The 23,701-nt window shown below is 51.4% G+C and overlaps 1 protein-coding gene across 1 annotated transcript; it reads left to right on the forward strand.

Moving 5' to 3' along the window:
* Window positions 1-1,837: 1,837 nt before the first annotated feature.
* DNAJC18 (DnaJ heat shock protein family (Hsp40) member C18) lies at window positions 1,838-22,651 on the forward strand. The gene is made up of 8 exons (XM_038770964.1): window positions 1,838-1,886; window positions 5,781-5,970; window positions 9,065-9,210; window positions 10,678-10,863; window positions 13,051-13,160; window positions 15,527-15,636; window positions 18,832-19,004; window positions 22,501-22,651. Exons 1-8 carry the CDS (start codon window positions 1,847-1,849, stop codon window positions 22,623-22,625), a joined length of 1,080 nt encoding a protein of 359 aa, XP_038626892.1. The 5' UTR covers window positions 1,838-1,846; the 3' UTR covers window positions 22,626-22,651.
* The last annotated feature ends 1,050 nt before the right edge of the window (window positions 22,652-23,701 follow it).

Genomic DNA, 23,701 nt, shown 5'->3' on the forward strand with positions numbered 1-23,701 from the left:
TGGCGGAGCGGGATTTGAACCCATGACCGGGCTGTTTTGGTGCCCCCCGAATGTGCATCCTGCCGTCAGCTGGAGAGCGGGATAGCGCGGCCCCTTTTCCTGCCGGGATTGGGGGCTCAGGCTGATCCCAGAGGGGCTCGCCATCCGCCCTGGCCGCCGGACGTCGACCCCGGGGCCCGGCCCCGAATTCCCACCCGCTGCCCCAACGTCTCCACAATGCCGCGGCCCCGCTGAGAGGCCACTACACTGTCCAGGCTATTTGGAAAATAAAATCGTTTACTGACCGAGAGCCCGGGAGAGCCGTCTCTCTCTTCCGCTGGGGTCGGTCGCCCAACGTCAATCAATCCATCAATCAATGGGATTTATTGAGCGCTTACTGTGTGCAGAGCGCTGTACTGAGCGCTTGGGAAGTACTAGTCGGCAACACATAGAGACGGTCCCTACCCAACAGCGGGCTCACCGTCTAGAAGACTCTGGGAAATCACCGACAAGATGGCTGGCTCACTTTTGCCCCCACTACAGCGTCCTTCCGGAGGTGGTTAAGCGCTTACTCTGTGCTAAGCAGCGTGGCTCGGTGGAAAGAGCCCGGGCTCTGGAGTCGGGGGTCGTGGGTTCGAATCCCGGCTCCGCCACACGTCTGCTGTGTGTGACTTTGGGCAAGTCACTTAGCTTCTCTGAGCCTCAGTGACCTCTTCTGTAAAATGGGGATTAAGACTGGGAGCCCCCGTGGGACTTCCTGATTGCCTTGTAACCTCCCCAGCGCTTAGAACAGTGCTTTGCACATAGTAAGTGCTTAAGACTGGGAGCCCCCTGTGGGACAACCTGATCATCTTGTAACCTCTCCAGCACTTAGAACAGTGCTTTGCACATAGTAAGCGCTTAATAAATACTATTATTCTTATGATTGTAACCTCCTCAGCGCTTAGAACACTGTTTTGCACATAGTAAGCACTTAATAAATACTATTATTATTATTATTATTGTAACCTCCTCAGCGCTTAGAACAGTGCTTTGCACATAGTAAGTGCTTAATAAATACTATTATTATGATGATTGTAACCTCCCCAGCGCTTAGAACAGTGCTTTGCACATAGTAAGCGCTTAATAAATACTATTATTATTCTGATTGTAACCTCCCCAGCGCTTAGAACAGTGCTTTGCACATAGTAAGCGCTTAATAAATGCCATCATTATTATTCTTCTCCCCACCCCCCGCCCCCGCGCTTGGCCTTTTCTCCTCTCCATTCATTCAATCGTATTTATTGAGAAGGATCCTCTCCTCAGAGTGCCGCCATAGTAATAAATATGATTGATTGATTGATTGAGCGCTTACTGTGTGCAGAGCACTGGACTAAGCGCTCGGGAAGTCCAAGTTGGCAACATCTAGAGATGGTCCCTACCCAACAGTGGGCTCCCAGTCTAGAAGTCTCCATCACACCAGGCCTCTTGGGCCCACTGTCACCTGGGCGCAAAGCTCGCCGGTTAAAGCAGTCCATTCATTCATTCATTCATTCATTCATTCATTCAGTCGTATTTATTGAGCGCTTACTGTGTGCAGAGCACTGTACTAAGCGCTTGGGAAGTCCAAGTTGGTAACATATAGATACGGTCCCTACCCAACAGTGGGCTCACAGTCTAGAAGTCTCCATCACACCAGGCCTCTTGGGCCCACTGTCACCTCGGTGCAAAGCTCGCCGGGTAACGTAGTCCAGTCCTGCAGCATCCCAGGGGACCCCAAGCCGGGCCGGACTACACTTCCCAGCATGCTCCGCGCCCCCCCTTCCCTCGCCCCCTCCCCACTCGCACCCCCCCACCACCCCCCACCCCTGTCGGCCCAGCCAAGGACATGGCGGCCACGTTGGGGAACGGACAGCGTTGGACTGAAGGTAGCATCTTGGGGGGTCTGGGGGTGGGAGGGGGGCTGGAAGGTGGAGACCCCCTCCCCCAAATCCGCGGGAAGGGGGTGGGGGGACCTGGGGGGGAGCAGGAGAGGAATTTGGGAGGGAGGATGGGGGGGAGCGTAGAAAACGTCAGGGGGATGGGGTAATATGGAGGGGACGAAGGTGGGGGGATCAGATCTGTGGGGTCCAGAAAAGGAATGCAGGAGGGAACAGGGATGGTGTAGGATGGAGAGGGTCTTGGGTAGGGGGGGTTCAGATTTGGGGAGATGTGTGGGGCCCAGATAGGGAATGCAGGAAGGGGAAGGGATGGGGGAATATGGAGGGGTCGGGGGTGGGGGAGATTCAGATCTGGGGAGCCTCTGATGGGGAGATTTGTGGGGCACAGAAGAGGAATGCGGGAGGGGCAGGGATGGGGGAATGGGGAGGGGGTGGTGGTTCTGATCTGGGGAGATTTGTGGGGCCCACATAGGGAATGCAGGAGGGGGCAGGGATGGGGGAATATGGAGGGGACGGGGGTCAGATCTGGGGAGTCTCAGATGGGGAGAGCTGTGGGGCCCGCATAGGGAATGCAGGAGGGGGCAGGGATGGGGGAATATGGAGGGGACGGGGGTCAGATCTGGGGAGCCTCAAATGGGGAGATTTGTGGGGCACAGAAGAGGAATGCAGGAGGGGGCAGGGATGGGGGAATGGGGAGGGGGCGGTGGTTCTGATCTGGGGAGCCTCAGATGGGGAGATCTGGGGGGTCCACATAGGGAATGCAGGAGGGGGCAGGGATGGGGGAATATGGAGGGGACGGGGGTCAGATCTGGGAAGCCTCAAATGGGGAGATTTGTGGGGCACAGAAGAGGAATGCAGGAGGGGGCAGGGATGGGGGAATGAGGAGGGGTCGGTGGTTCTGATCTGGGGGGCCCACATAGGGAATGCAGGAGGGGGCAGGGATGGGGGAATATGGAGGGGACGGGAGTCAGATCTGGGGAGCCTCAAATGGGGAGGTTTGTGGGGCACAGAAGAGGGATGCAGGAGGGGGCAGGGATGGGGGAATGGGGAGGGGTCAGTGGTTCTGATCTGGGGGGCCCACATAGGGAATGCAGGAGGGGGCAGGGATGGGGGAATATGGAGGGGACGGGGGTCAGATCTGGGGAGCCTCAAATGGGGAGATTTGTGGGGCACAGAAGAGGAATGATGATGATGATGGTATTTGTTAAGGATGCAGGAGGGGGCAGGGATGGGGGAATGGGGAGGGGTCAGTGGTTCTGATCTGGGGAGCCTCAGATGGGGAGATCTGTGGGGCCCAGATAGGGAATGCAGGAGGGGGCAGGGATGGGGGAATATGGAGGGGATGGGGGGTCAGATCTGGGGAGCCTCAAATAGGGAGTTTGTGGGGCACAGAAGAGGAATGCAGGAGGGGGCGGGGATGGGGGAATGGGGAGGTTCAGATCAGGGGAGCCTCAGATGGGGAGATCTGTGCATGAGGGAACGGGGATGAGGTAATATCCAGCACTTAGAACAGTGCTTTGCACATAGTAAGCGCTTAACAAATACCATCATTATAATATGGAGAGGGTCAGAAGGGTCCAGACCTGAGAAGGCTCAAATGCGGAGAACTAGGGGACCCAGAGAGGGGAGACCTTGAGACACATGAGGAGACAGGGATGAGGGTCCAGGATGGGGTGCTAGGAAGAGTGTCAGAGATGGTCAGAGATGGGGGGCGGGGGGAGAGGAGCTGAAGGGGGACAACTGGGAGAGCATCCCGAGGGGAGACCATCATCATCATCATCATCAATCGTATTTATTGAGCGCTTACTGTGTGCAGAGCACTGTACTAAGCGCTTGGGAAGTACAAGTTAGCAACATATAGAGACAGTCCCTACCCAACAGTGGGCTCACAGTCTAAAAGGGGGAGACAGAGAACAAAACCAAACATACTAACAAAATAAAATAAATAGAATAGATATGTACAAGTAAAATAGAGTAATAAATATGTACAAACATATATACATATATCCAGGTGCTGTGGGGAAGGGAAGGAGGTAAAATGGGGGGATGGAGAGAGGGATGAGGGGGAGAGGAAGGAAGGGGCTCAGTCTGGGAAGGCCTCCTGGAGGAGGTGAGCTCTCAGTAGGGCCTTGACCAGAAACCAGAGAGGGGAGCCCTAGGATGGTGCCTGGCAGGGGAAAGATCCAGAGGGAAAAGTGGTACCCAAGTGGGGAGACCAGGAGAGGATCCACTAGAGACAGACTTCAGGGTAATTCAGAGTCCTGGGGGACCAAACCTGTGGCTTGCGCAGAGTTGGGGGGTCTTGGAGGAGTCACCCGAGAGGAAATGAAGGAGAAGGGACCAGCTCTAGGGGGAAGCCGGACAGAAATCCTGAGGGAGAAGAGGGGAGGCGGCAGGCCAGGTTTACAGGGACAGACTTGGGAAGGGGTGCTCCTCAATTTGGGGAGAGTCCAGAGAGTGGAAGAGGAGCCAGCAGGGATGAGGTCTGATTTGGAGCAGCCCCCTACCCCCAGTCCACAAAAGCTCTTGGATCTCAGCAGCCACAAAAGTATTAACCGACTCCGGCCAAACGGATATGATGAGGGAAGACAATCCCAGGCTATGACACCAATCGGCTGCGGTCGGTATAAGAGAATCAGTTGGGAAAAAGGCCCCTGCTCAATAAATATGATTGATCGATTCATTGATTGATTGAATAATAATAATAATAATAGCATTTATTAAGGGCTTACTATGTGCAAAGCACTGCTAAGCGCTGGGGAGGTTACAAGGTGATCAGCTTGTCCCATGGGGGCCTCACAGTCTTCATCCCCATTTTCCAAATGAGGGAACTGAGGCCCAGAGGAGTGAAGTGACTTGCCCAAAGTCACCCAGCTGATAGTTGGCAGAGCCGGGATTTGAACCCACGACCTCTGACTTCAAAGCCCGGGCTCTTTCCACTGAGCCACGCTGCTTCCCTGTGATAAGGGAAGACAATCCCAGCCTAGGACACCAATCGGCTGCGGTCGGTATAAGAGAATCAGTTGGGAAAAAGTCCCCAGCTCAATAAGTATGATTGATCGATTGAATGAATAATAATAATAATGGCATTTATTAAGCACTTACTATGTGCAAAGCACTGTTCTAAGCACTGGGCAGGTTACAAGGTGATCAGGTTGTCCCACGGGGGGCTCGCAGTCTTCATCCCCATTTTCCAGATGAGGTAACTGAGGTCCAGAGAAGTGAACTGACTTGCCCCAAGTCACCCAGCTGACAATTGGCGGAGCCGGGATTTGAACCCACGACCACTGACTCCAAAGCCCGGGCTCCTTCCACCGAGCCACGCTGCTTCTCTGTGATAAGGGAAGACAATCCCAGGCTAGGACACCAATCGGCTGCGGTCGGTATAAGAGAATCAGTTGGGGAAAAGCCCCCTGCTCAATAAAGACGACTGATCGATTCATTGATTGATTGAATAATAATAATAATGGCATTTATTAAGGGCTTACTATGTGCTGTTCTAAGCGCTGGGGAGGTTACAAGGTGATCAGGTTGTCCCACGGGGGGCTCACAGTCTTCATCCCCATTTCCAAATGAGGGAACTGAGGCCCAGAGGAGTGAAGTGACTTGCCCAGAGTCGCCCAGCTGACAGTTGGCGGAGCCGGGATTTGAACCCATGACCTCTGACTCCAAAGCCCGGGCTCTTTCCACTGAGCCATGCTGCTCCTCAATCCTTGGAAGGCCGTTGGGTCGCCCCACATTTAGCCTCCTCCTCTCTGCCTAAATGATTCCAGTTCCTCCCACCTTCCTCAGAAGGCCCGTCAAGACTGATAATAAGGACAGGGAGGTCGCGGCCCCGGAAGCCGGGGGTCTCACCGAGCGGTGTCCCCCCCAATCCCACAGCGTACCTGGAGGCACTTCGGAGGAGTCGGTATCCGGCGGGCGACCCCGGGGAGCGGGCCGACTGCTGCGCTTGCTGGGAGTGCGTGAAGGCCAGGAAGGAAAGAGCCCTGGAGAGCGAGCGGAGGAGTCCAGCACAGTCCGGGGACGGGAGCAGGACCTACACGGAGGAGCAGCTTCGCGGGGTGCGAAGGTAAATCGGGAGCCCGGTGGTTGAGGACTTCCAACTTACAAGTTGGTTGTGAACCAGCTTGTACTTCCCAAGCGCTTAGTGCAGTGCTCTTGCACACAGTAAGCGCTCAATAAATATGATTGATTGATTGTGGACCGGCACGGAAGGATCTCTGGGAGACCGGAGGGGGAGACTGGAATCAATCAACCAATCAATCATATTGGGAATACGATCAATCACTTGGGAAGTACAAGTTGGCAACATATAGAGACAGTCCCTACCCAACAGTGGGCTCACAGTCTAAAAGAATCTTGCCTTGCCCTGGTTGCCCTGCCCTTCTCTCTTCATCATCATCAATCGTATTTATTGAGCACTTACTGTGTGCAGAGCACTGGACTAAGCGCTTGGGAAGTCCAAGTTGGCAACATATAGAGACAGTCCCTACCCAACAGTGGGCTCACAGTCTAAAAGGGGTAATAATAATGTTGGCATTTGTTAAGCGCTTACTATGGGCAAAGCACTGTTCTAAGCGCTGGGGGGGATACAAAGTGATCAGGCTGTCCCATGTGGGGTTCACAGTCTTAATCCCCATTTTACAGCTGAGGTAACTGAGGGTCAGAGAAGTGACTTGCCCAAGGTCACACAGCAGACATGTGGCAGAGCCAGGATTCGAACCCATGACCTCTGACTCCAAAGCCCGGGCTCTTTCCACTGAGCCACGCTGCTTCTTCACCCCATCCCTGAACAGGCCAACTCTAGGCTGTTTTCCCTGCTTTTTTTCTTTCCTTTTAATCTTTTTATAGGTGACTGCCGTGTACAGGTGTCCAAAAAGTGATGCTAATTTGAACCCGCTCCCCCCCCAACCCCGTCTACACATACCTCCTCCAACTTCAGAGATGCCCCTCAGAGATTAAACGCCTCCCCTGGCCCCCAGAGACGCCTCTCGGGGACTTAAGCCTCCATCCGCACGCACCTTTCCCCACCGTCCGGAGACATCCCCCCGGAATCTTTGGCTGTAAGTCCAAGCCCAATAAAAGGGGATCCCGGTGTTCCCGGTCCGGAACCAGAAGCGCGATCCGGTTCTGGGGTCAAACCCAAGTTGGAGGTGACGGCAGGTGGCCCCAGGATTCGACAGATTGCGCTTGGGAAGTACCAGGAGGCCTTCCCAGATTGAGGCCCCTCCTTCCTCTTCATTCATTCATTCATCCAGTCGTATTTATTCATTCATTCATTCAATCGTATTTATTGAGCGCTTACTGTGTGCAGAGCACTGGACTGAGCGCTTGGGAAGTACAAGTCGGCAACATAGAGAGACGTGAGCGCTTACTGTGTGCAGAGCACTGGACTAAGCGCTTGGGAAGTACCAGGAGGCCTTCCCAGATTGAGCCCCCTCCATCCTCTTCATTCATTCAGCCGTATTTATTGAGCGCTTACTGTGTGCAGAGCACTGGACTAAGCGCTTGGGAAGTACCAGGAGGCCTTCCTAGATTGAGCCCCCTCCTTCCTCCTTCCTCAATCAATCAATCGTATTTATTGAGCGCTTACTGTGTGCAGAGCACTGTACTAAGCGCTTGGGAAGTACAAGCTGGCAACATATAGAGACAGTCCCTACCCAACAGTGGGCTCACAGTCTAAAAGAGTGGGCTCACAGTCTAAAAGACTGATATTGAATCTCCATTTTACAGCTAAGGAAAGTGAGGCACAGAGAGTGAGGTGACTTGCCCAAGGGCAGCCAGCAGGCAAAGGGGTGGAGCCGGGATGAGAGCCGAGGTCCTCCTCGCACCCCCGGGCCTGGGATCTTTCCGCTAGGCCACGCTGCCTTCCTGCGGCGATTGATTGATTGATTGATTGATTGATTGATTGATTGTGGCTTGAAGGGCCAGTCCCATCTCCCGAGCCCCGACAGCGTTCGAACAAAAACGGAGCCACACATTAAATCTTCCCCAAGCCGGCCCGCGATCGTGGTGGTCGGAGTAAAGAAGAAGAAGAAGAAGAATGGCATTTGTTAAGCGCTTACTATGTGCAAAGCACTGTTCTAAGCGCTGGGGAGGTTACAAGGTGATCAAGTTGTCCCACATGGGGCTCACAGTCTTCATCCCCATTTTACAGATGAGGGAACTGAGGCACAAAGAAGTTAAGTGACTTGCCCAAAGTCACACAGCCGGAATTTGAACCCATGACCTCTGACTCCAAATGATAATAATAATGATAATAACGATAGCATTTATTAAGCACTTACTATGTGCAAAGCACTGTTCTAAGCGCTGGGGAGGTTACAAAGTGATCAGGTTGTCCCACGGGGGGCTCACAGTCTTAATCCCCATTTGACAGATGAGGTCACTGAGGCGCAGAGCAGTGAAGTGACTTGTCCAAAGTCACACAGCTGACAGTTGGCGGAGCCAGGATTTGAACCCATGACCTCTGACTCCAAAGCCCGGGCTCTTTCCACTGAGCCACGCTGCTTCTCATATCATCATCATCATCAATCGTATTTATTGAGCGCTTACTGTGTGCAGAGCACTGTACTAAGCGCTTGGGAAGTACAAGAGAAGCAGCTTAGAGAAGCAGCGTGGCTCAGTGGGAAAGAGCCCAGGCTTTGGAGTCAGAGGTCATGGGTTCAAATCCCGGCTCCACCACTTGTCAGCTGGGTGACTTTGGGCAAGTCACTTAACTTCTCTGGGCCTCAGTTCCCTCATCTGTCAAATGGGGATGAAGACTGTGAGCCCCACGTGGGACAACCTCATCACCTTGTATCCTCCCGGTGCTTAGAACAGTGCTTTGCACATAGTAAGCGCTTAATAAATGCCATCATTATTATTATTATTATTATTACAAATTGGCAACATGTAGAATCTCACTCACCTCACCTCACTCTCCGGGCCTCACTTTCCTTAGCTGTAAAATGGAGATTCAATATTCATATCTCATATCCACCCCGGAGCTTAGTACAGTGCCCGGCACAGAGTAAACCTTTTAAAAATACCGCAGTTATTATTATTAGTGACGCGGCATCCGGCTGCGGTGAGATTCGAGAGAGCCCGCGGCTGGGATCCCCAGGGCCCGGGACCCTCCACAGTTGGCATGGTGGTTTGAGGTCCTCGCCTCGTCTTTTCAGGATTGAGCAGTGCAGAAACTACTACGAGATCCTGGGCACTGAAAGAGACGCCAGTGACGAGGACCTGAAGAAAGCCTACCGGCGGTTAGCCCTGAAATTCCACCCCGACAAGAACCAGGCTCCCGGAGCCACGGAAGCTTTCAAAGGTTCGACGCCCCCGGCCCGAGTCTCCTTCCTTTCTTGGCTTTCCTTTTCTGGTATCTCATCAATCGTATTTATCGAGCGCTCACTACGTGCAGAGCACTGTTCTAAGCGCTGGGGAGGTTACGGGGTGATCAGGTTGTCCCACGGGGGGCTCACGGTCTTAATCCCCATTTGACAGATGAGGTCACTGAGGCGCAGGGAAGCGAAGTGACTCGCCCAAAGTCACCCAGCTGACAGTTGGCGGAGCCGGGATTTGAACCCATGAGCTGTGACTCCAAAGCCCGGGCTCTTTCCACGGAGCCACGCTGCTTCTCATATCATCATCATCATCATCATCAATCGTATTTATTGAGCGCTTACTATGTGCAGGGCACTGGACTAAGCGCTTGGGAAGTACAGATTGGCAACATCTAGAGACAGTCCCTACCCAACAGTGGGCTCACAGTCTAAAAGGGGGAGACAGAGAACAAAACCAAACATACTAACAAAATAAAATAAATAGGATAGATATGTACAAGTAAAATAAATAAATAAATAGAGTAATAAATATGTACAACCATATATACATATATACAGGTGCTGTGGGGAAGGGATCATCATCATCATCATCATCATCAATCGTATTTATTGAGCGCTTACTATGTGCAGAGCACTGGACTAAGCGCTTGGGAAGTACAAATTGGCAACATATAGAGACACTCCCTACCCAACAGTGGGCTCCCAGTCTAAAATAAATAAATAAATAGAGTAATAAATATGTACAACCATATATACATATATACAGGTGCTGTGGGGAAGGGATCATCATCATCATCATCATCAATTGTATTTATTGAGCGCTTACTATGTGCAGAGCACTGGACTAAGCGCTTGGGAAGTACAAATTGGCAACATAGAGAGACAGTCCCTACCCAACAGTGGGCTCACAGTCTAAAAGGGGGAGACAGAGAACAAAACCAAACATACTAACAAAATAAAATAAATAGAATAGATATGTACAAATAAATTAAATGAATAAATAGAGTAAAAAAATGTACAAACATATATACATATATATAGGTGCTGTGGGGAAGGGAGGGACGTAAGATGGGGGGATGGAGACGGGGATGAGGGGGAGAGGAAGGAAGGGGCTCCGTCTGGGAAGGCCTCCTGGAGGAGGTGAGCTCTCAGCAGAACTCTCAGTGAACTCTCATCAATCGTATTTATTGAGCGCTTACTGTTAAGCGCTTACTATTATTTGTTAAGTGTCTGCTTGTTAAGCGCTCAGTAAGTCTCCTTCATTCCACGTGCTCTCTCCCTCCTGACCTCCTCGAGAGCGGAGATCATGCCGTTAATTGTCTTATGCTCTCCCAATCATTCCCACGTCTGGTCACCGTCCGGGGGGGGTGGAAAGTTGTCCTTCCAGAACGGATCCGTCGGGGTCCCGTCCGTCTCCGGCGGCCCGGGTGACGGGCTTTTTGCTGCCGTAGCCATCGGCCACGCCTTCGCGGTGCTGAGCAATCCCGACAGGAGACTCCGGTACGATGGGCTCGGGAGCGAGCGAGAGCCCGTGGTCACCCCCCAGAAGAGACCCGCGCGCTGCTACGAGGAGTTCGAGGCGGACATCACGCCCGAAGACCTCTTCAACGTGTTCTTCGAAGGGAGCTTTCCCACAGGTCAGTGGTCCAAGCGCTTAGTACAGTGCTCTGTGCGCAGTAAGCGCTCAATAAATACGACTGACCGACTGAATGAATGAATGGTCCTGGCCGGACCCCCGCTGATCCTCACTGTGGTGTCCGAATTTGGGCCACCGACTGGGGGGAAATGAGCTTGTGGGGTTCGGTTGGGGCCTTGCTTTCCTCATAATTGTGGGATTCGTTAAGTGCTTATTATATATATATATGTATATATGTTTGTACAGATTTATTACTCTATTTATTTATTTATTTTACTTGTACATATCTATTCTATTTATTTTCTTTTGTTAGTATGTTTGGTTTTGTTCTCTGTCTCCCGCTTTTAGACTGTGAGCCCACTGCTGGGTAGGGACTGTCTCTAGAGGTTGCCAATTTGTACTTCCCAAGCGCTTAGTCCAGTGCTCTGCACATAGTAAGCGCTCGATAAATACGATTGATGATGATGATTATACGCCAGGCACCACTTTCATTCATTCATTCCATCGTATTTATTGAGCGCTTACTGTGGGCAGGGCACTGGACTAAGCGCTTGGGAAGTCCAAGTCGGCAACATCTAGAGACGGTCCCTGCCCCAACGGCGGGCTCACAGTCTAGAAGGGGGAGACAGACAACAAAACATATTAACAAAATAAAATAAATAGAAGAAACAGGTACAAGTAAAATAAATAGAGTAATAAATACGTACAAACATATATACAGGTGCTGTCACTACGGTAGATACAGGTAATCAAGACCCAATCCCTGTCACACACGGGGTTCTCAGTAGGAAGGGAGAATGGCTGTTGAATCCCCATTTTACAGGGGAGGGAACTGAGGCACAGAGGAAGGGAGAATGGCCGTTGAATCCCCATTTTACAGGGGAGGGAACTGAGGCACAGAGGAGAGAAGCGGCCTAGTGGATAGAGCCCGGGCCTGGGAATCAGAAAGCCCTGGGTGCCCATCCCGGCTCTGCCACTGCTGTGTGACCTCGGGCAAGTCGCTTCACTTCTCCGTGCCTCAGTTCCCTCATCTGTCAAATTCATTCAATCGTATATATTCATTCATTCATTCATTCAATCGTATTTATTGAGCATATATATATATGTATATATGTTTGTACATATTTATTACTCTATTTATTTATTTATTTATTTATTTATTTTACTTGTACATATCTATTCTATTTATTTTATTTTGTTAGTATGTTTGGTTTTGTTCTCTGTCTCCCCCTTTTAGACTGTGAGCCCACTGTTGGGTAGGGACCGTCTCTAGATGTTGCCAATTTGTACTTCCCAAGCGCTTAGTACAGTGCTCTGCACATAGTAAGCGCTCAATAAATACGACTGATAATGATGATGATGATGTTGGGTAGGGACTGTCTCTATATGTTGCCAATTTGTACTTCCCAAGCGCTTAGTCCAGTGCTCTGCACATAGTAAGCGCTCAATAAATACGACTGATGATGATGATGATGATTGAGCGCTTACCGTGTGCAGAGCACTGGACTAAGCGCTTGGGAAGTCCAAGTTGGCAACATCTAGAGACGGTCCCTCCCCAACAGCGGGCTCACAGTCTAGAAGGGGGAGAGAACAAAACATATTAACAAAATAAAATAAATAGAATAAATATGTACAAATAAAATAAATAGAGTAATAAATATTAAGAGCTTACTATGAGCCAAGCACTATGGTGGATGCAAGCAGATCAGGTTGGACACAGGCTGGCATTCATTCAATCGTATTTATTGAGCGCTTACTGTGTGCAGTCACGGTCAAAGGGGGATAAAGACCGTGAGCCCGACGTGGGACAGGAACTGGGCCCAACCCAATCATCTTGTACTTACCCCAGCGCTTCATACAGTGCCTGGCATATAGTGAGCTCTAACAAATACCACTCGTCGAAGGTCACGCCCGGGGCGAGGGGTAGAATAATAATAATGATGATGATGGCATTTATTAAGCGCTTAAGTGCTTCTTTTATATCATCCCCCCAGACCTGTCCCCTACGGGGACCGCGGGCCGGACTTCTAGACTGGGAGCCCACTGTTGGGTAGGGACCGTCTCTATATGTTGCCAACTTGGACTTCCCAAGCGCTTAGTACAGTGCTCCGCACACTGTAAGTGCTCAATAAATACGATCGAATGAATGAACGAGCTCAACGATCTGCATTTCTCCCCCCGTCTCCAGGAAATATCCACATGTTTTCCAACGGCACCAATGACGCCCACCATTCCCGCCGGAGGCACCGCAATGAGAGGGTGCCCACCCAGGAGGAAGAGGAGGAAGAGAAGCCTCAGGTGACCGGGAGAGTGGGGACGATGCCGGAAAAATCCCCCGCCAACGGACGCCCGCGGTCCAAGTCGGCAACGCTCGCCTGCTTTCCCACCGTCCCAGCCTGTTTCTGGGACCGGCGGCCCGGTTCCCGCGGCTCTGGATGCGTTCTAGATTCATTCATCATCATCGATAGTATTTATTGAGCGCTTACTGTGTGCAGAGCACTGTACTCTTCAGTCGGTCGTATTTAGCGAGCGCTTACTGGGTGCAGAGCACTGTACTGAGCGCTTAGACGGGGACGGCGTCCCAGCCCAATTCTAGATCTGCATCTAGCCCGTGGTTCCGGACGCGATCTAGACCCTCGGACTCTCTCGCCCTGTGGTTCTCGATGGAATCCAGCTATCATCATCATCATCAATCGTATTTATTGAGCGCTTACTGTGTGCAGAGCACTGGACTAAGCGCTTGGGATGTACAAATTGGCAACATATAGAGACAGTCCCTGCCCAACAGTGGTGGGCTCACAGTCTGGACCCCCCCGGCAGCCCAGGTTCTAGACATCCTCTTGCTCCACAGTGATTCTAGAGGGAAAAACACAGGCCCGGGAGTCAGAGGCCCTGCTTTCTCAACCCAGCTCCCTGCTGTGTGACCTTGGGCAAGCCACTTAACGTCTCTGCGCCTCAGTTCCCTCATCTGCAAAATGGGGATTCAGTTCCGGTTCTCCTTCCTACCGAAACTCTGAGACCCGTGACCTTGTATCTACCCCAGCGCTTAGTAGAGTGCCGGACACGTAGTAAGCACCAGATAACACGATCATTCTAGACTGTGGGTAGGGACTGTCTCTATATGTTGCCAACTTGTACTTCCCAAGCGCTTAGCACAGTGCTCTGCACACAGTAAGTGCTCAATAAATACGATTGATTGATATTTTCCCTACCTTACTCATTGTCTTGCCCCTTTTAATACTTAGTAGTCAATGTTAGAGAATCAATCAATCAATCAATCATATTTATTGAGCTCTTACTGTGTGCAGAGTACTGTACTAGGCGCTTGGGAAGTACAAGTTGGCAACATATAGAGACAGTCCCTACCCAACAGTGGGCTCACAGTCTAGAAGCAGCGTGGCACAGTGGAAAGAGCGTGAGCTTGGGAGTCAGAGGATGTGGGTTCTAATCCCGACTCCACCAATCGTCTACTGTGTCACCTTGAGCAAGACACTTCACTTCTCTGAGCCTCAGTGACCTCATCTGTAAATAATAAGCACCAAATAACACGATTGTTATATTTTCCCTACTTTACTCATTGTTTTGCCTCTTTTAATAATTAGTAGTCAATGTTAGAGAAGCAGCGTGGCATAGTGGAAAGAGCGCGTGCTAGGGAGTCAGAGGATGTGGGTTCTAATCCCGTCTGCCGCTCGTCTACTGTGTCATCTTGAGCAAGCCACTTCACTTCTCTGAGCCTCAGTGACCTCATCTGTAAATAATAAGCACCAAATAACACAATCGTTATATTTTCCCTACTTTGCTCATTGTTTTGCCCCTTTTAATAATTAGTAGTCAATGTTAGAGAAGCAGCGTGGCACAGCGGAAAGAGCGCGAGCTCGGGAGTCAGAGGATGTGGGTTCTAATTCCGCCTCCGCCGCTCGTCTACTGTGTCACCTTGGGCAAGCCACTTCACTTCTCTGTGCCTCAGTGACCTCATCTGTAAATAGTAAGCTCCAAATAACACGATCATTATATTTTCCCTACTTTACTCATTGTTTTGCCCCTTTTAATACTGAGTAGTCAATGTTAAAGAAGCAGCATGGCATAGTGGAAAGAGCGTGAGCTTGGGAGTCAGAGGATGTGGGTTCTAGTCCCGGCTCCGCTGCTCGTCTACTGTATCACCTTGAGCGAGCCACTTCACTTCTCTAAGCCTCACTGACCTCATCCGTAAAATGGGGATTAAGACCGTGAGCCCCACGCGGGACAACCCGACGCCCTCATATCAACTCCGGCGCTTAGAACGGTACTGGGCACCTAGTAAGCGCTCAACAAACACCATTATTATTAACCTTAGCAAATCCCTCCCTCAGAAGGGGCTTTCCCTTCTGAGCAGCGGGGCTCAGTGGAAAGCGCACGGGCTTCGGAGTCAGAGGTCATGAGTTCAAATCCCGGCTCCACCGTGACTTTGGGCAAGTCACAACTTCTCTGGGCCTCAGTTATCTCATCTGTAAAAGGGGGATTAAGACTGTGAGCCTCCCGTGAGACAACCTGATCACCTTGTAACCTCCCCAGCACTTAGAACAGTGCTTTGCACATAGTAAGCGCTTAACAAATACCATTATTATTATTATTTCCCAAGGGCCCTGGGCCCACCCGCTGTCTCTCTCTCTCTCTCTCTCTCGCAGAACCCCTACTCCGTGTTCATCCAACTGCTGCCGGTTCTCGTGATCGTCGCGATATCGGTGGTTACCCAGCTGGCAGCCACCACCCCCCCGTACAGCCTCTTTTACAAGGCGTAAGTCCAAATTCCCATCGCTCGGGGGGCGGCGGGAGGGTGGAATCACCGGCCCCCTGTTTCGGGGTCCACGGACGGCGGGGGGAAGATCACCTTAAAGTGGGGTACGCGGGTTCGGAGATCTGGCGGGGACCCAGGTGACTTTTGAGGCTGTGCAGGTGAAGGAAAGGATCCGCAATCTGGTTCTTCCTTCCAGAAGCTCATCCCGGTTTCCGGTGACATCCTCTGGAGAATCTGGGAAAAAGCAGGAATTGCCCACTGTCACCTGTTCCAGGGTCGGTTGATCTACCCTGCTTGACTGTGAGCTGCTTGAGGGCAGGAACCCTCCTTACTAAACCGATTCCATCTTCTCCCTCTAGACTATAATAATAATAATAATGACGGTATTTGTTAAGCGCTTACTACTGTCACCTGTTCCGGGGTCGGTTGATCTACCCCGCTTGACTGTGAGCTGCTTGAGGGCAGGAACCCTCCTTACTAAACCGATTCCATCTTCTCCCTCTAGACTATAATAATAATAATAATGATGGTATTTGTTAAGCGCTTACTACTGTCACCTGTTCCGGGGTCGGTTGATCTACCCCGCTTGACTGTGAGCTGCTTGAGGGCAGGAACCCTCCTTACTAAACCGATTCCATCTTCTCCCTCTAGACTATAATAATAATAATAATGACGGTATTTGTTAAGCGCTTACTACTGTCACCTGTTCCGGGGTCGGTTGATCTACCCCGCTTGACTGTGAGCTGCTTGAGGGCAGGAACCCTCCTTACTAAACCTATGGCCATCTTCTCCCTCTAGACTATAATAATAATAGTGATGATGGTATTTGTTAAGCGCTTACTACTGTCACCTGTTCCGGGGTCGGTTGATCTACCCCGCTTGACTGTGAGCTGCTTGAGGGCAGGAACCCTCCTTACTAAACCGATTCCATCTTCTCCCTCTAGACTATAATAATAATAATAATGATGGTATTTGTTAAGCGCTTACTACTGTCACCTGTTCCGGGGTCGGTTGATCTACCCCGCTTGACTGTGAGCTGCTTGAGGGCAGGAACCCTCCTTACTAAACCGATTCCATCTTCTCCCTCTAGACTATAATAATAATAATAATAATAATAATGGTATTTAAGTGCTTACTACGGGCAAAGCACTGTTCTAAGCGCCGAGCACTGTTCTAAGACCATGCGCTCTTTATGGGTAGGGGATGTGTCCGCTAATTCTGTTTGTGTTGTACCCTCCCACGCGGTTAGTACCCTGCAAATAGTAAGCACTCAGTAAATACCACTGATGGATCGATTCCCAAATGCTCAGCACAGTGCCGTGCACACAGGAGACTGGAAGCTCCTTGAGGGCAGGGATTATGTCTACTAGCATGAGCCCGCTGTTGGGTAGGGACTGTCTCTATGTGTTGCCAACTTGGACTTCCCAAGCGCTTAGTACAGTGCTCTGCACACAGTAAGCGCTCAATAAATACAATTGATTGATTGATTGATTGATTGAGAAGCAGTATGGCCTAGCAGCCCAAGACCGGGCCTGTGAATCAGAGGACGGGGGTTCTAATCCCGGATCATCCACTTGTCTGCCGTGTCACCTTGGGCAAGTCACTTCTCTGGGCCTCAGTTACCTCATCTGTAAAATGGGGATGAAGACTGTGGGCCCTCCTTCCTCTCCCTCTCCCCCACCCCCCCCGCCTTACCTCCTTCCCTTCCCCACAGCACCTGTATATATGTATATATGTTTGTACGGATTTATTACTCTATTTATTCATTTATATTACTTGTACATATCTATTCTATTTATTTTATTTTGTTAATATGTTTTCTTTTGTTGTCTGTCTCCCCCTTCTAGACTGTGAGCCCACTATTGGGTAGAGACCGTCTCTATATGTTGCCAACTTGGACTTCCCAAGCGCTTAGTACAGTGCTCTGCACACAGTAAGCGCTCAATAAATACGATTGATTGATTGACTGGTTGATTTCCACAGAGCCACGCTGCTTCTCTTGGATGCGAGTGTCACGGGGACACAGAGGTCTGTCCCGGTTGCAGGTGGAAGCGGTGAGGCCCAGTGGCTAGAGCCCGGGAATGGGAGTCGGAAGGACCTGAGTTCTGATCCCGGCTCGGCCGCTTGTCTTCTGTGTGACCTTGGGCAAGTCACTTTCATTCATTCAGTCATATTTATTGAGCGCTTACTGTGTGCAGAGCACTGTACTAAGCGCTTGGGAAGTCCAACTTGGCAACATATAGAGACGGTCCCTACCCAACAGTGGGCTCACAGTCTACCTCCGCCAAGTGTCAGCTGGGTGACTTTGGGCAAGTCACTTCGCTTCTCTGGGCCTCAGTTACCTCATCTGTAAAATGGGGATTAAGACCGTGGGACAACCTGATCGCCTTGTAAACTCCCCAGCGCTTAGAACAGTGCTCTGCACATAGTAAGCGCTTAATAAGTGCCATTAAAAAAAAATGGGGGGGGGAGGTCTCCTCTGGGCCTCCATCGGTGAAATGGAGATTAAGATTGTGAGCCTCATGTGGGACAGGGACTGTGTCCAAACTGATTAGCTTGTATCCACCCCAATATTTAGAACAGTGCTTGGCACATAGAAGTGCTTAACAAGTACCATAATAATAATTATTATTATCATCATCATCAATCGTATTTATTGAGCGCTTACTATGTGCAGAGCACTGTACTAAGCGCTTGGGAAGTCCAAGTCGGCAACATATAGAGACAGTCCCTACCCAACAGTGGGCTCACAGTCTAAAAGGGGGAGACAGAGAACAAAACCAAACATACTAACAAAATAAAATAAATAGAATAGATATGTACGAGTAAAATAAATAAATAGAGTAATAAATATGTACAAACACATGCTGTGGGGAGGAGGAGATGCGTAAGGACGTAACCTGCAGAGATACTTAAATGATGGCAGAGTAGGGCACTGGAGGATGCCAACATTTTATTCTCTACTTCAAAGATTACCTACATGAACCCAAATTTACTTACAGTCTTTTTTAAAAATTCCTAATTTTAGTACTTGGGAAATCCTGCAGTTCGCATGTTTTTTCCAACAGCCAAAAGGTAAAGGACACTGATTGAGAGTTACAGCTACTCCTGGCTTAGACATTCCTTCAAGAATAAGACCCGGGCCCCCTCGGTTGCTCCGCGCGCTCATATTATTCTTATTATTATCATCACTAGGTCCCTGGGGCACACGGTTTCCAGGGAGACACAGACCCTGCAGGTGCCTTATTTTGTCAATAAGCACTTTGAAAAGACCTACGAGGGCGCATCCCTCCACGACCTGGAGAAGACGGTCGAAAAGGATTACATAGATCACGTCCAGACCAGCTGCTGGAAGGAGAAGCAGCAAAGTAAGAATCCCTGCGGTCCCTGCCCCATCATTCATTCATTCAGTCGTATTTACTGAGCGCTTCCCGGGTACGGAGCGCTGTGGGAGAGTACAATAACCAGACACCTGGTTTTTAGACTGTGAGCCCACTGTTGGGTAGGGACTGTCTCTAGATGTTGCCAATTTGGACTTCCCAAGCGCTTAGTACAGTGCTCTGCGCACAGTAAGTGCTCAATAAATACGATTGATGATGATGACACCTTCCGCGCCCATGACGAGCTCACGGTCTGCAGTGGGCGGAGGGGCGGTCAACAGTCGCTTCTTAAAAATAATGTCTCCCCTGCATGTTAAACCCCCTCCCGGGCAGTGACCGATCCGTAATATTGGCACAGTCGACTCCAGAGCCCGGGCCTGGCAGTGGGCGCGTCGTGGGTTCTAATCCTGTCTCCACCACTTGTCTGCTGTGTGACTTTGGACAAGCCACTTGACTTCTCTGGGCCTCAGCTCCCTCATCTGTAAATTGAGGACTGAGATGGTGAGCCCCACGTGGGGCAGGGACTGCGTCCAAGCCTATTTGTTTGTGTCCACCCCGGCGCTTAGTACAGTGCCTGCTAACAAATACCATCACTATTATTATTGATTACTCTCCCCTCCCCATTCAAAGTGTTATTGAAGGCCTTCCCTAAGCCCTCTTTGGCCTCTCCCTTCTGCGTCGCCCTGACTCCGCGGCACTGACGTCCATATCTGTCATTTATTCATTTATATTAATAATAATAAGGGCATTTATTAAGTGTTTACTACGTGCAAAACACTGTTCTAATCACTGGGGAGGTTACAAGGTAATAAGGTTGTCCCATGGCGGGGCTCACAGTCTTAATCCCCATTTTCCAGATGAGGGAACTGAGGCCCAGAGAAGTGAAGTTACTTGCTCAAGTCACACAGCTATTTCTTTTCACGTCTTTCTCCCCCTCTAGACTGTAGGCTCGTTGTGGGCAGGGAATGCATCTAAATTGTCCTGTCGTACTCTCCCAAGTGCTTAGTACAGCGCTCTGCCCACAGTAAGCACTCAATAAATACGATTAGCTGAGCGCTTGCTGTGGGCAGAGCACTGTTCTAAGCGCCTGGGGGGAGTCCAATACAGCGGAGTTGGTAGACAGAGGTTCATCCAGTCAATTCATCAATAGGAGGGATTGGTTGTGCTCCTCTCCGAGGAAATAGGAAATAGGGAGGGCTGACAGTCTTTGCCACCGCAGTAGAAGAGCGGGTATGTATGTATAATAATCATCAATAATAAGAATTGTGGTATTTGTTAAGGCCTTACTACGTGCCCGGCTCTGTATTAAGCGCTGCCATGGATACAAGCTAATCGGACTGGACACAATCCCTTTCCCCCATGGGGCTTACCGTCTCAATCCCCGTTTTAGGTTGAGGGAAACTGTGGCCCAGAGAAGTGAAGGGACTCGCCCAAAGTCACACGGCAGACTCGTGGCGGAGTCCGGATCAGAACCCAGGTCCTCGGACTCTTTGAAACCTGCTCCTCTGTTCTGGGAGCAAATAATAATAATGACGTCCAGTAAGTGACTACTGCAAGCGCGACGTTGAGGAAGGTAAAAAAGGGTACATCCCTGATCCACTCAGGGCCCTGTGGCTAGTCTGTGAGGGAAGGCCAGGATCTCCCCATTGTACAGAGGAGAAACTGAGGCCTGGAGACTGGCCCAACCCGTCAAGCCAGGGCGGAGCTGGGAGTAGACCCTAGGTCACACTGCCCCCGATGAGATATTAAATTGTGTGGTCTACGGAGGGTCAGCACAAACCTCGCTCGGAACAAAGTTCGCTCCAGGTAAAAAATTAGCAGCTGTTCTTCCTTCTTCTCATTGTTGTTTAACCTTGCGACTTTCCTTAAGCTGTTTAACCCCGGCTTGCCCCCTCCTCTCGCCCTCCTTGGGGAGTAAAATCGCTCCCCAGGCCCACTATGGCTGCTTCCGGGTTCCCACCCCATCCCCAATCCCTCAAACCATCCTCTCCCGCTCAACTCCCGAAACCTGAGTCCCTTCGATCCAACCCGTCACCTTAGCACGGTCGGATTTATTGATCCTCGTCGTTGCGCCGCCGACGGCTCACCGGGGAGGCCTTCCTCTGTCCGTCTTCCCGCTCGAGCGGAAGCTCCTTGTGGGCAGGGGAAGCGACTCCCCCGGGATTAGAACCCACGACCCCCCGACTCCCAAGCCCGTGCTCTTTCCGCTAAGCCACGCTCCGTAGACGTGATCCCTGCCCTCAGGGATCTTACAATCTGTTGCGGGCAGACCACTTGGGAGAGGACAAAAAAGTTAGCAGACACAATCCCTGTCATTAAAGAGTTTACAGCCTACCAGGGATTGTGGACAGTAAAATAATTTACAGGGAGGGGGAAGAAACCAAGGATCAATCAGTTAATCAATCAGTAGTACTTACTGAACACTTACTGTGTGCAGAGCACCATACTAAGTGCTTGGAAACTCGGCCCCAAAGAGCTTTCAGTCTACAGGGATTATACTTAAGTAATAATAATAATAATGATGGCATTTGTTAAGCGCTTAAGCAATAATAATAATAATGATGATGGCATTTGCTAAGCGCTTACTACGTGCAAAGCACCATTCTAAGCGCTCGGGGGGATACAAGGTGATCAGATTGTCCCACGTGGGGCTCACAGTCATCATCCCCATTTTACAGATGAGGGAACTGAGGCTCGAGAAGTTGACTTGCCCAGGGTCACACAGCAGACGTGGTGGAGCCGGGATTCGAACCCATGACCTCTGACTCCAAAGCCCGGGCTCTTTCCACTGAGCCACGCTGCTTCTCTCTTAAGTATTTATTCTATGCCAAGCACCACACTAAGGAAGGGGATGGACCCAACTTTTTTTTTCACAGTACTTGTTAAGTGCTTACTACATGCCAGGCACTGCACTAAGCGCTGGGGTCGATTCAAGTTAATCAGGTAGGATACAGTCCCTGTCCCCTCCACGGTTCACAATCTTAATCCCCATTTTACAGAGAAGTGAAATGACTTGCCCAGGATCACCCCGCAGAGAAGCGGCGGAACCGGGATTAGAACCGAGTCCCAGGCCCGTGCTCTAACCACTAAGCTGCTAAGCACTGAAACAATATTTCTGTTACCAGGGAAGTTGGAGAGACTGTGATTTCACAAATATTCAGTGTCTTTCTAGATTATGGAGGAAACGTTCAACAAATTTGATGATCATTTAAAACTGATATTGTTTTTCAAAAAGGAGCCCACTTTTAGACGGTGAGCCCACTGTTGGGTAGGGATTGTCTCTATATGTTGCCAACTTGTACTTCCCAAGTGCTCTGCACACAGCAAGCGCTCAATAAATACGATTGATTGATCGATTAGGCCACGCCGCTTCTCGCCAAGCGTGATCGGATTGGACCCCGTCGCCCCCACAACTCCTAGTCCGAGAAAGCGGGAGGCTCGCGCGTCCCATTTCACAGACGGGGATGTCCGTTCCGTCTTCCAGAGTCCGACCTGAGCAACCTGGCCAAACTGTACCGGGACGAGCGCCTGAAGCAGAAGGCCGAGTCGTTGAAACTCGAAAACTGCGAGAAACTGGCCCGTCTCCTCGGCGTCCCCAGGCAAGGCTGACCGTCCCCCCCCTTCCCCAGCCCCGTCTCCCCTCCATCCCACCTCCGTGGATCGTGAACACACAGCTGCGATTGGGGACCGGGGCAGGCCCGAGGCCCACTGGCCGAGGACTCGGGGCCGGTGCCACCCCGACTTCCCATTCCCGCTCGACGCCCGCCCCGTTCCCGTCGACGTCCTCTCCTCGACGGGCGGACCCCTCCCCGGGGCGTCAGCCGTCTCGGAATCCGCTGCGGGGAACACGTGGGTCGCGGGCCCCCTTCCCCGACCACCTGGAGATTTCCGATTGGGACCCTCTGAAGGGGGCAGAGGGAATCAATCCGCCGGGGCCCCGGGAATGAGGGGCAGCGGATGTGAAGCCCCCGTTTTAGCTGGGAATTTCAAACCCCGGCACGCTCTTCAGACCCCCGTCAAGGCCGTTTCGGCCCGAGAACGGACGGAGCCGTCGCAGCCTCCTCCTGCCCCGGGAGCGGGCGACGAGCGTGGGCCAGCGCGAGGCCTGGATAATCCACCCGTCGGCCCCGGATAATTGGGAGTCGATTCACCCCCAGGCCGGGCATTCTCCCCCACTCCGAATGCCATCCCAGGTGTACCAGGAAGCCCGGCCCCAGGGTCTGTGCCCGCCAGGGCCCCCCAGATTGGGACCGTCTCCTTCGCCCCGTGATTTTACGCTCAGAACTTTCTCCAAGGGTTAAGAAGCGGGGAAGAGGCCAGAAAGGCAAAGTCCAAAAGCCCTTCTAAGACACAATCCCTACCCCAGGTCTGACGGACACCCGACCTCCCGGCAGGCCGGGGGTCCGGCAAACCCAGCCGGGCGGGGGTGGGAGGAGCTGGCCCCCGACCCGGCTGACCCGTCGGCCCTCGTGAAGCGGTTAGTGGCTCGGCCAGGCGGGACGGGTGATTGGCGGGGGCTGGAGGAGGAATCGGCACGGCGGCCCCCGCCGAGCTTGAACCGTGTTGGACTCCTGGCCCTCGGCCCACTGAGACACCTCCAAAACACCGGGACACGCCTCGCTTTCTGGGCCCGGACAGGACGGCGGGGGTAAACCGAGGACCAAGCCCCCCTCCCCAAGCCCCCT

Source organism: Tachyglossus aculeatus, chromosome X2 (genome assembly GCF_015852505.1).
Source record: "Tachyglossus aculeatus isolate mTacAcu1 chromosome X2, mTacAcu1.pri, whole genome shotgun sequence".
In the NCBI taxonomy this organism is placed as follows: Eukaryota; Metazoa; Chordata; class Mammalia; order Monotremata; family Tachyglossidae; genus Tachyglossus; species Tachyglossus aculeatus.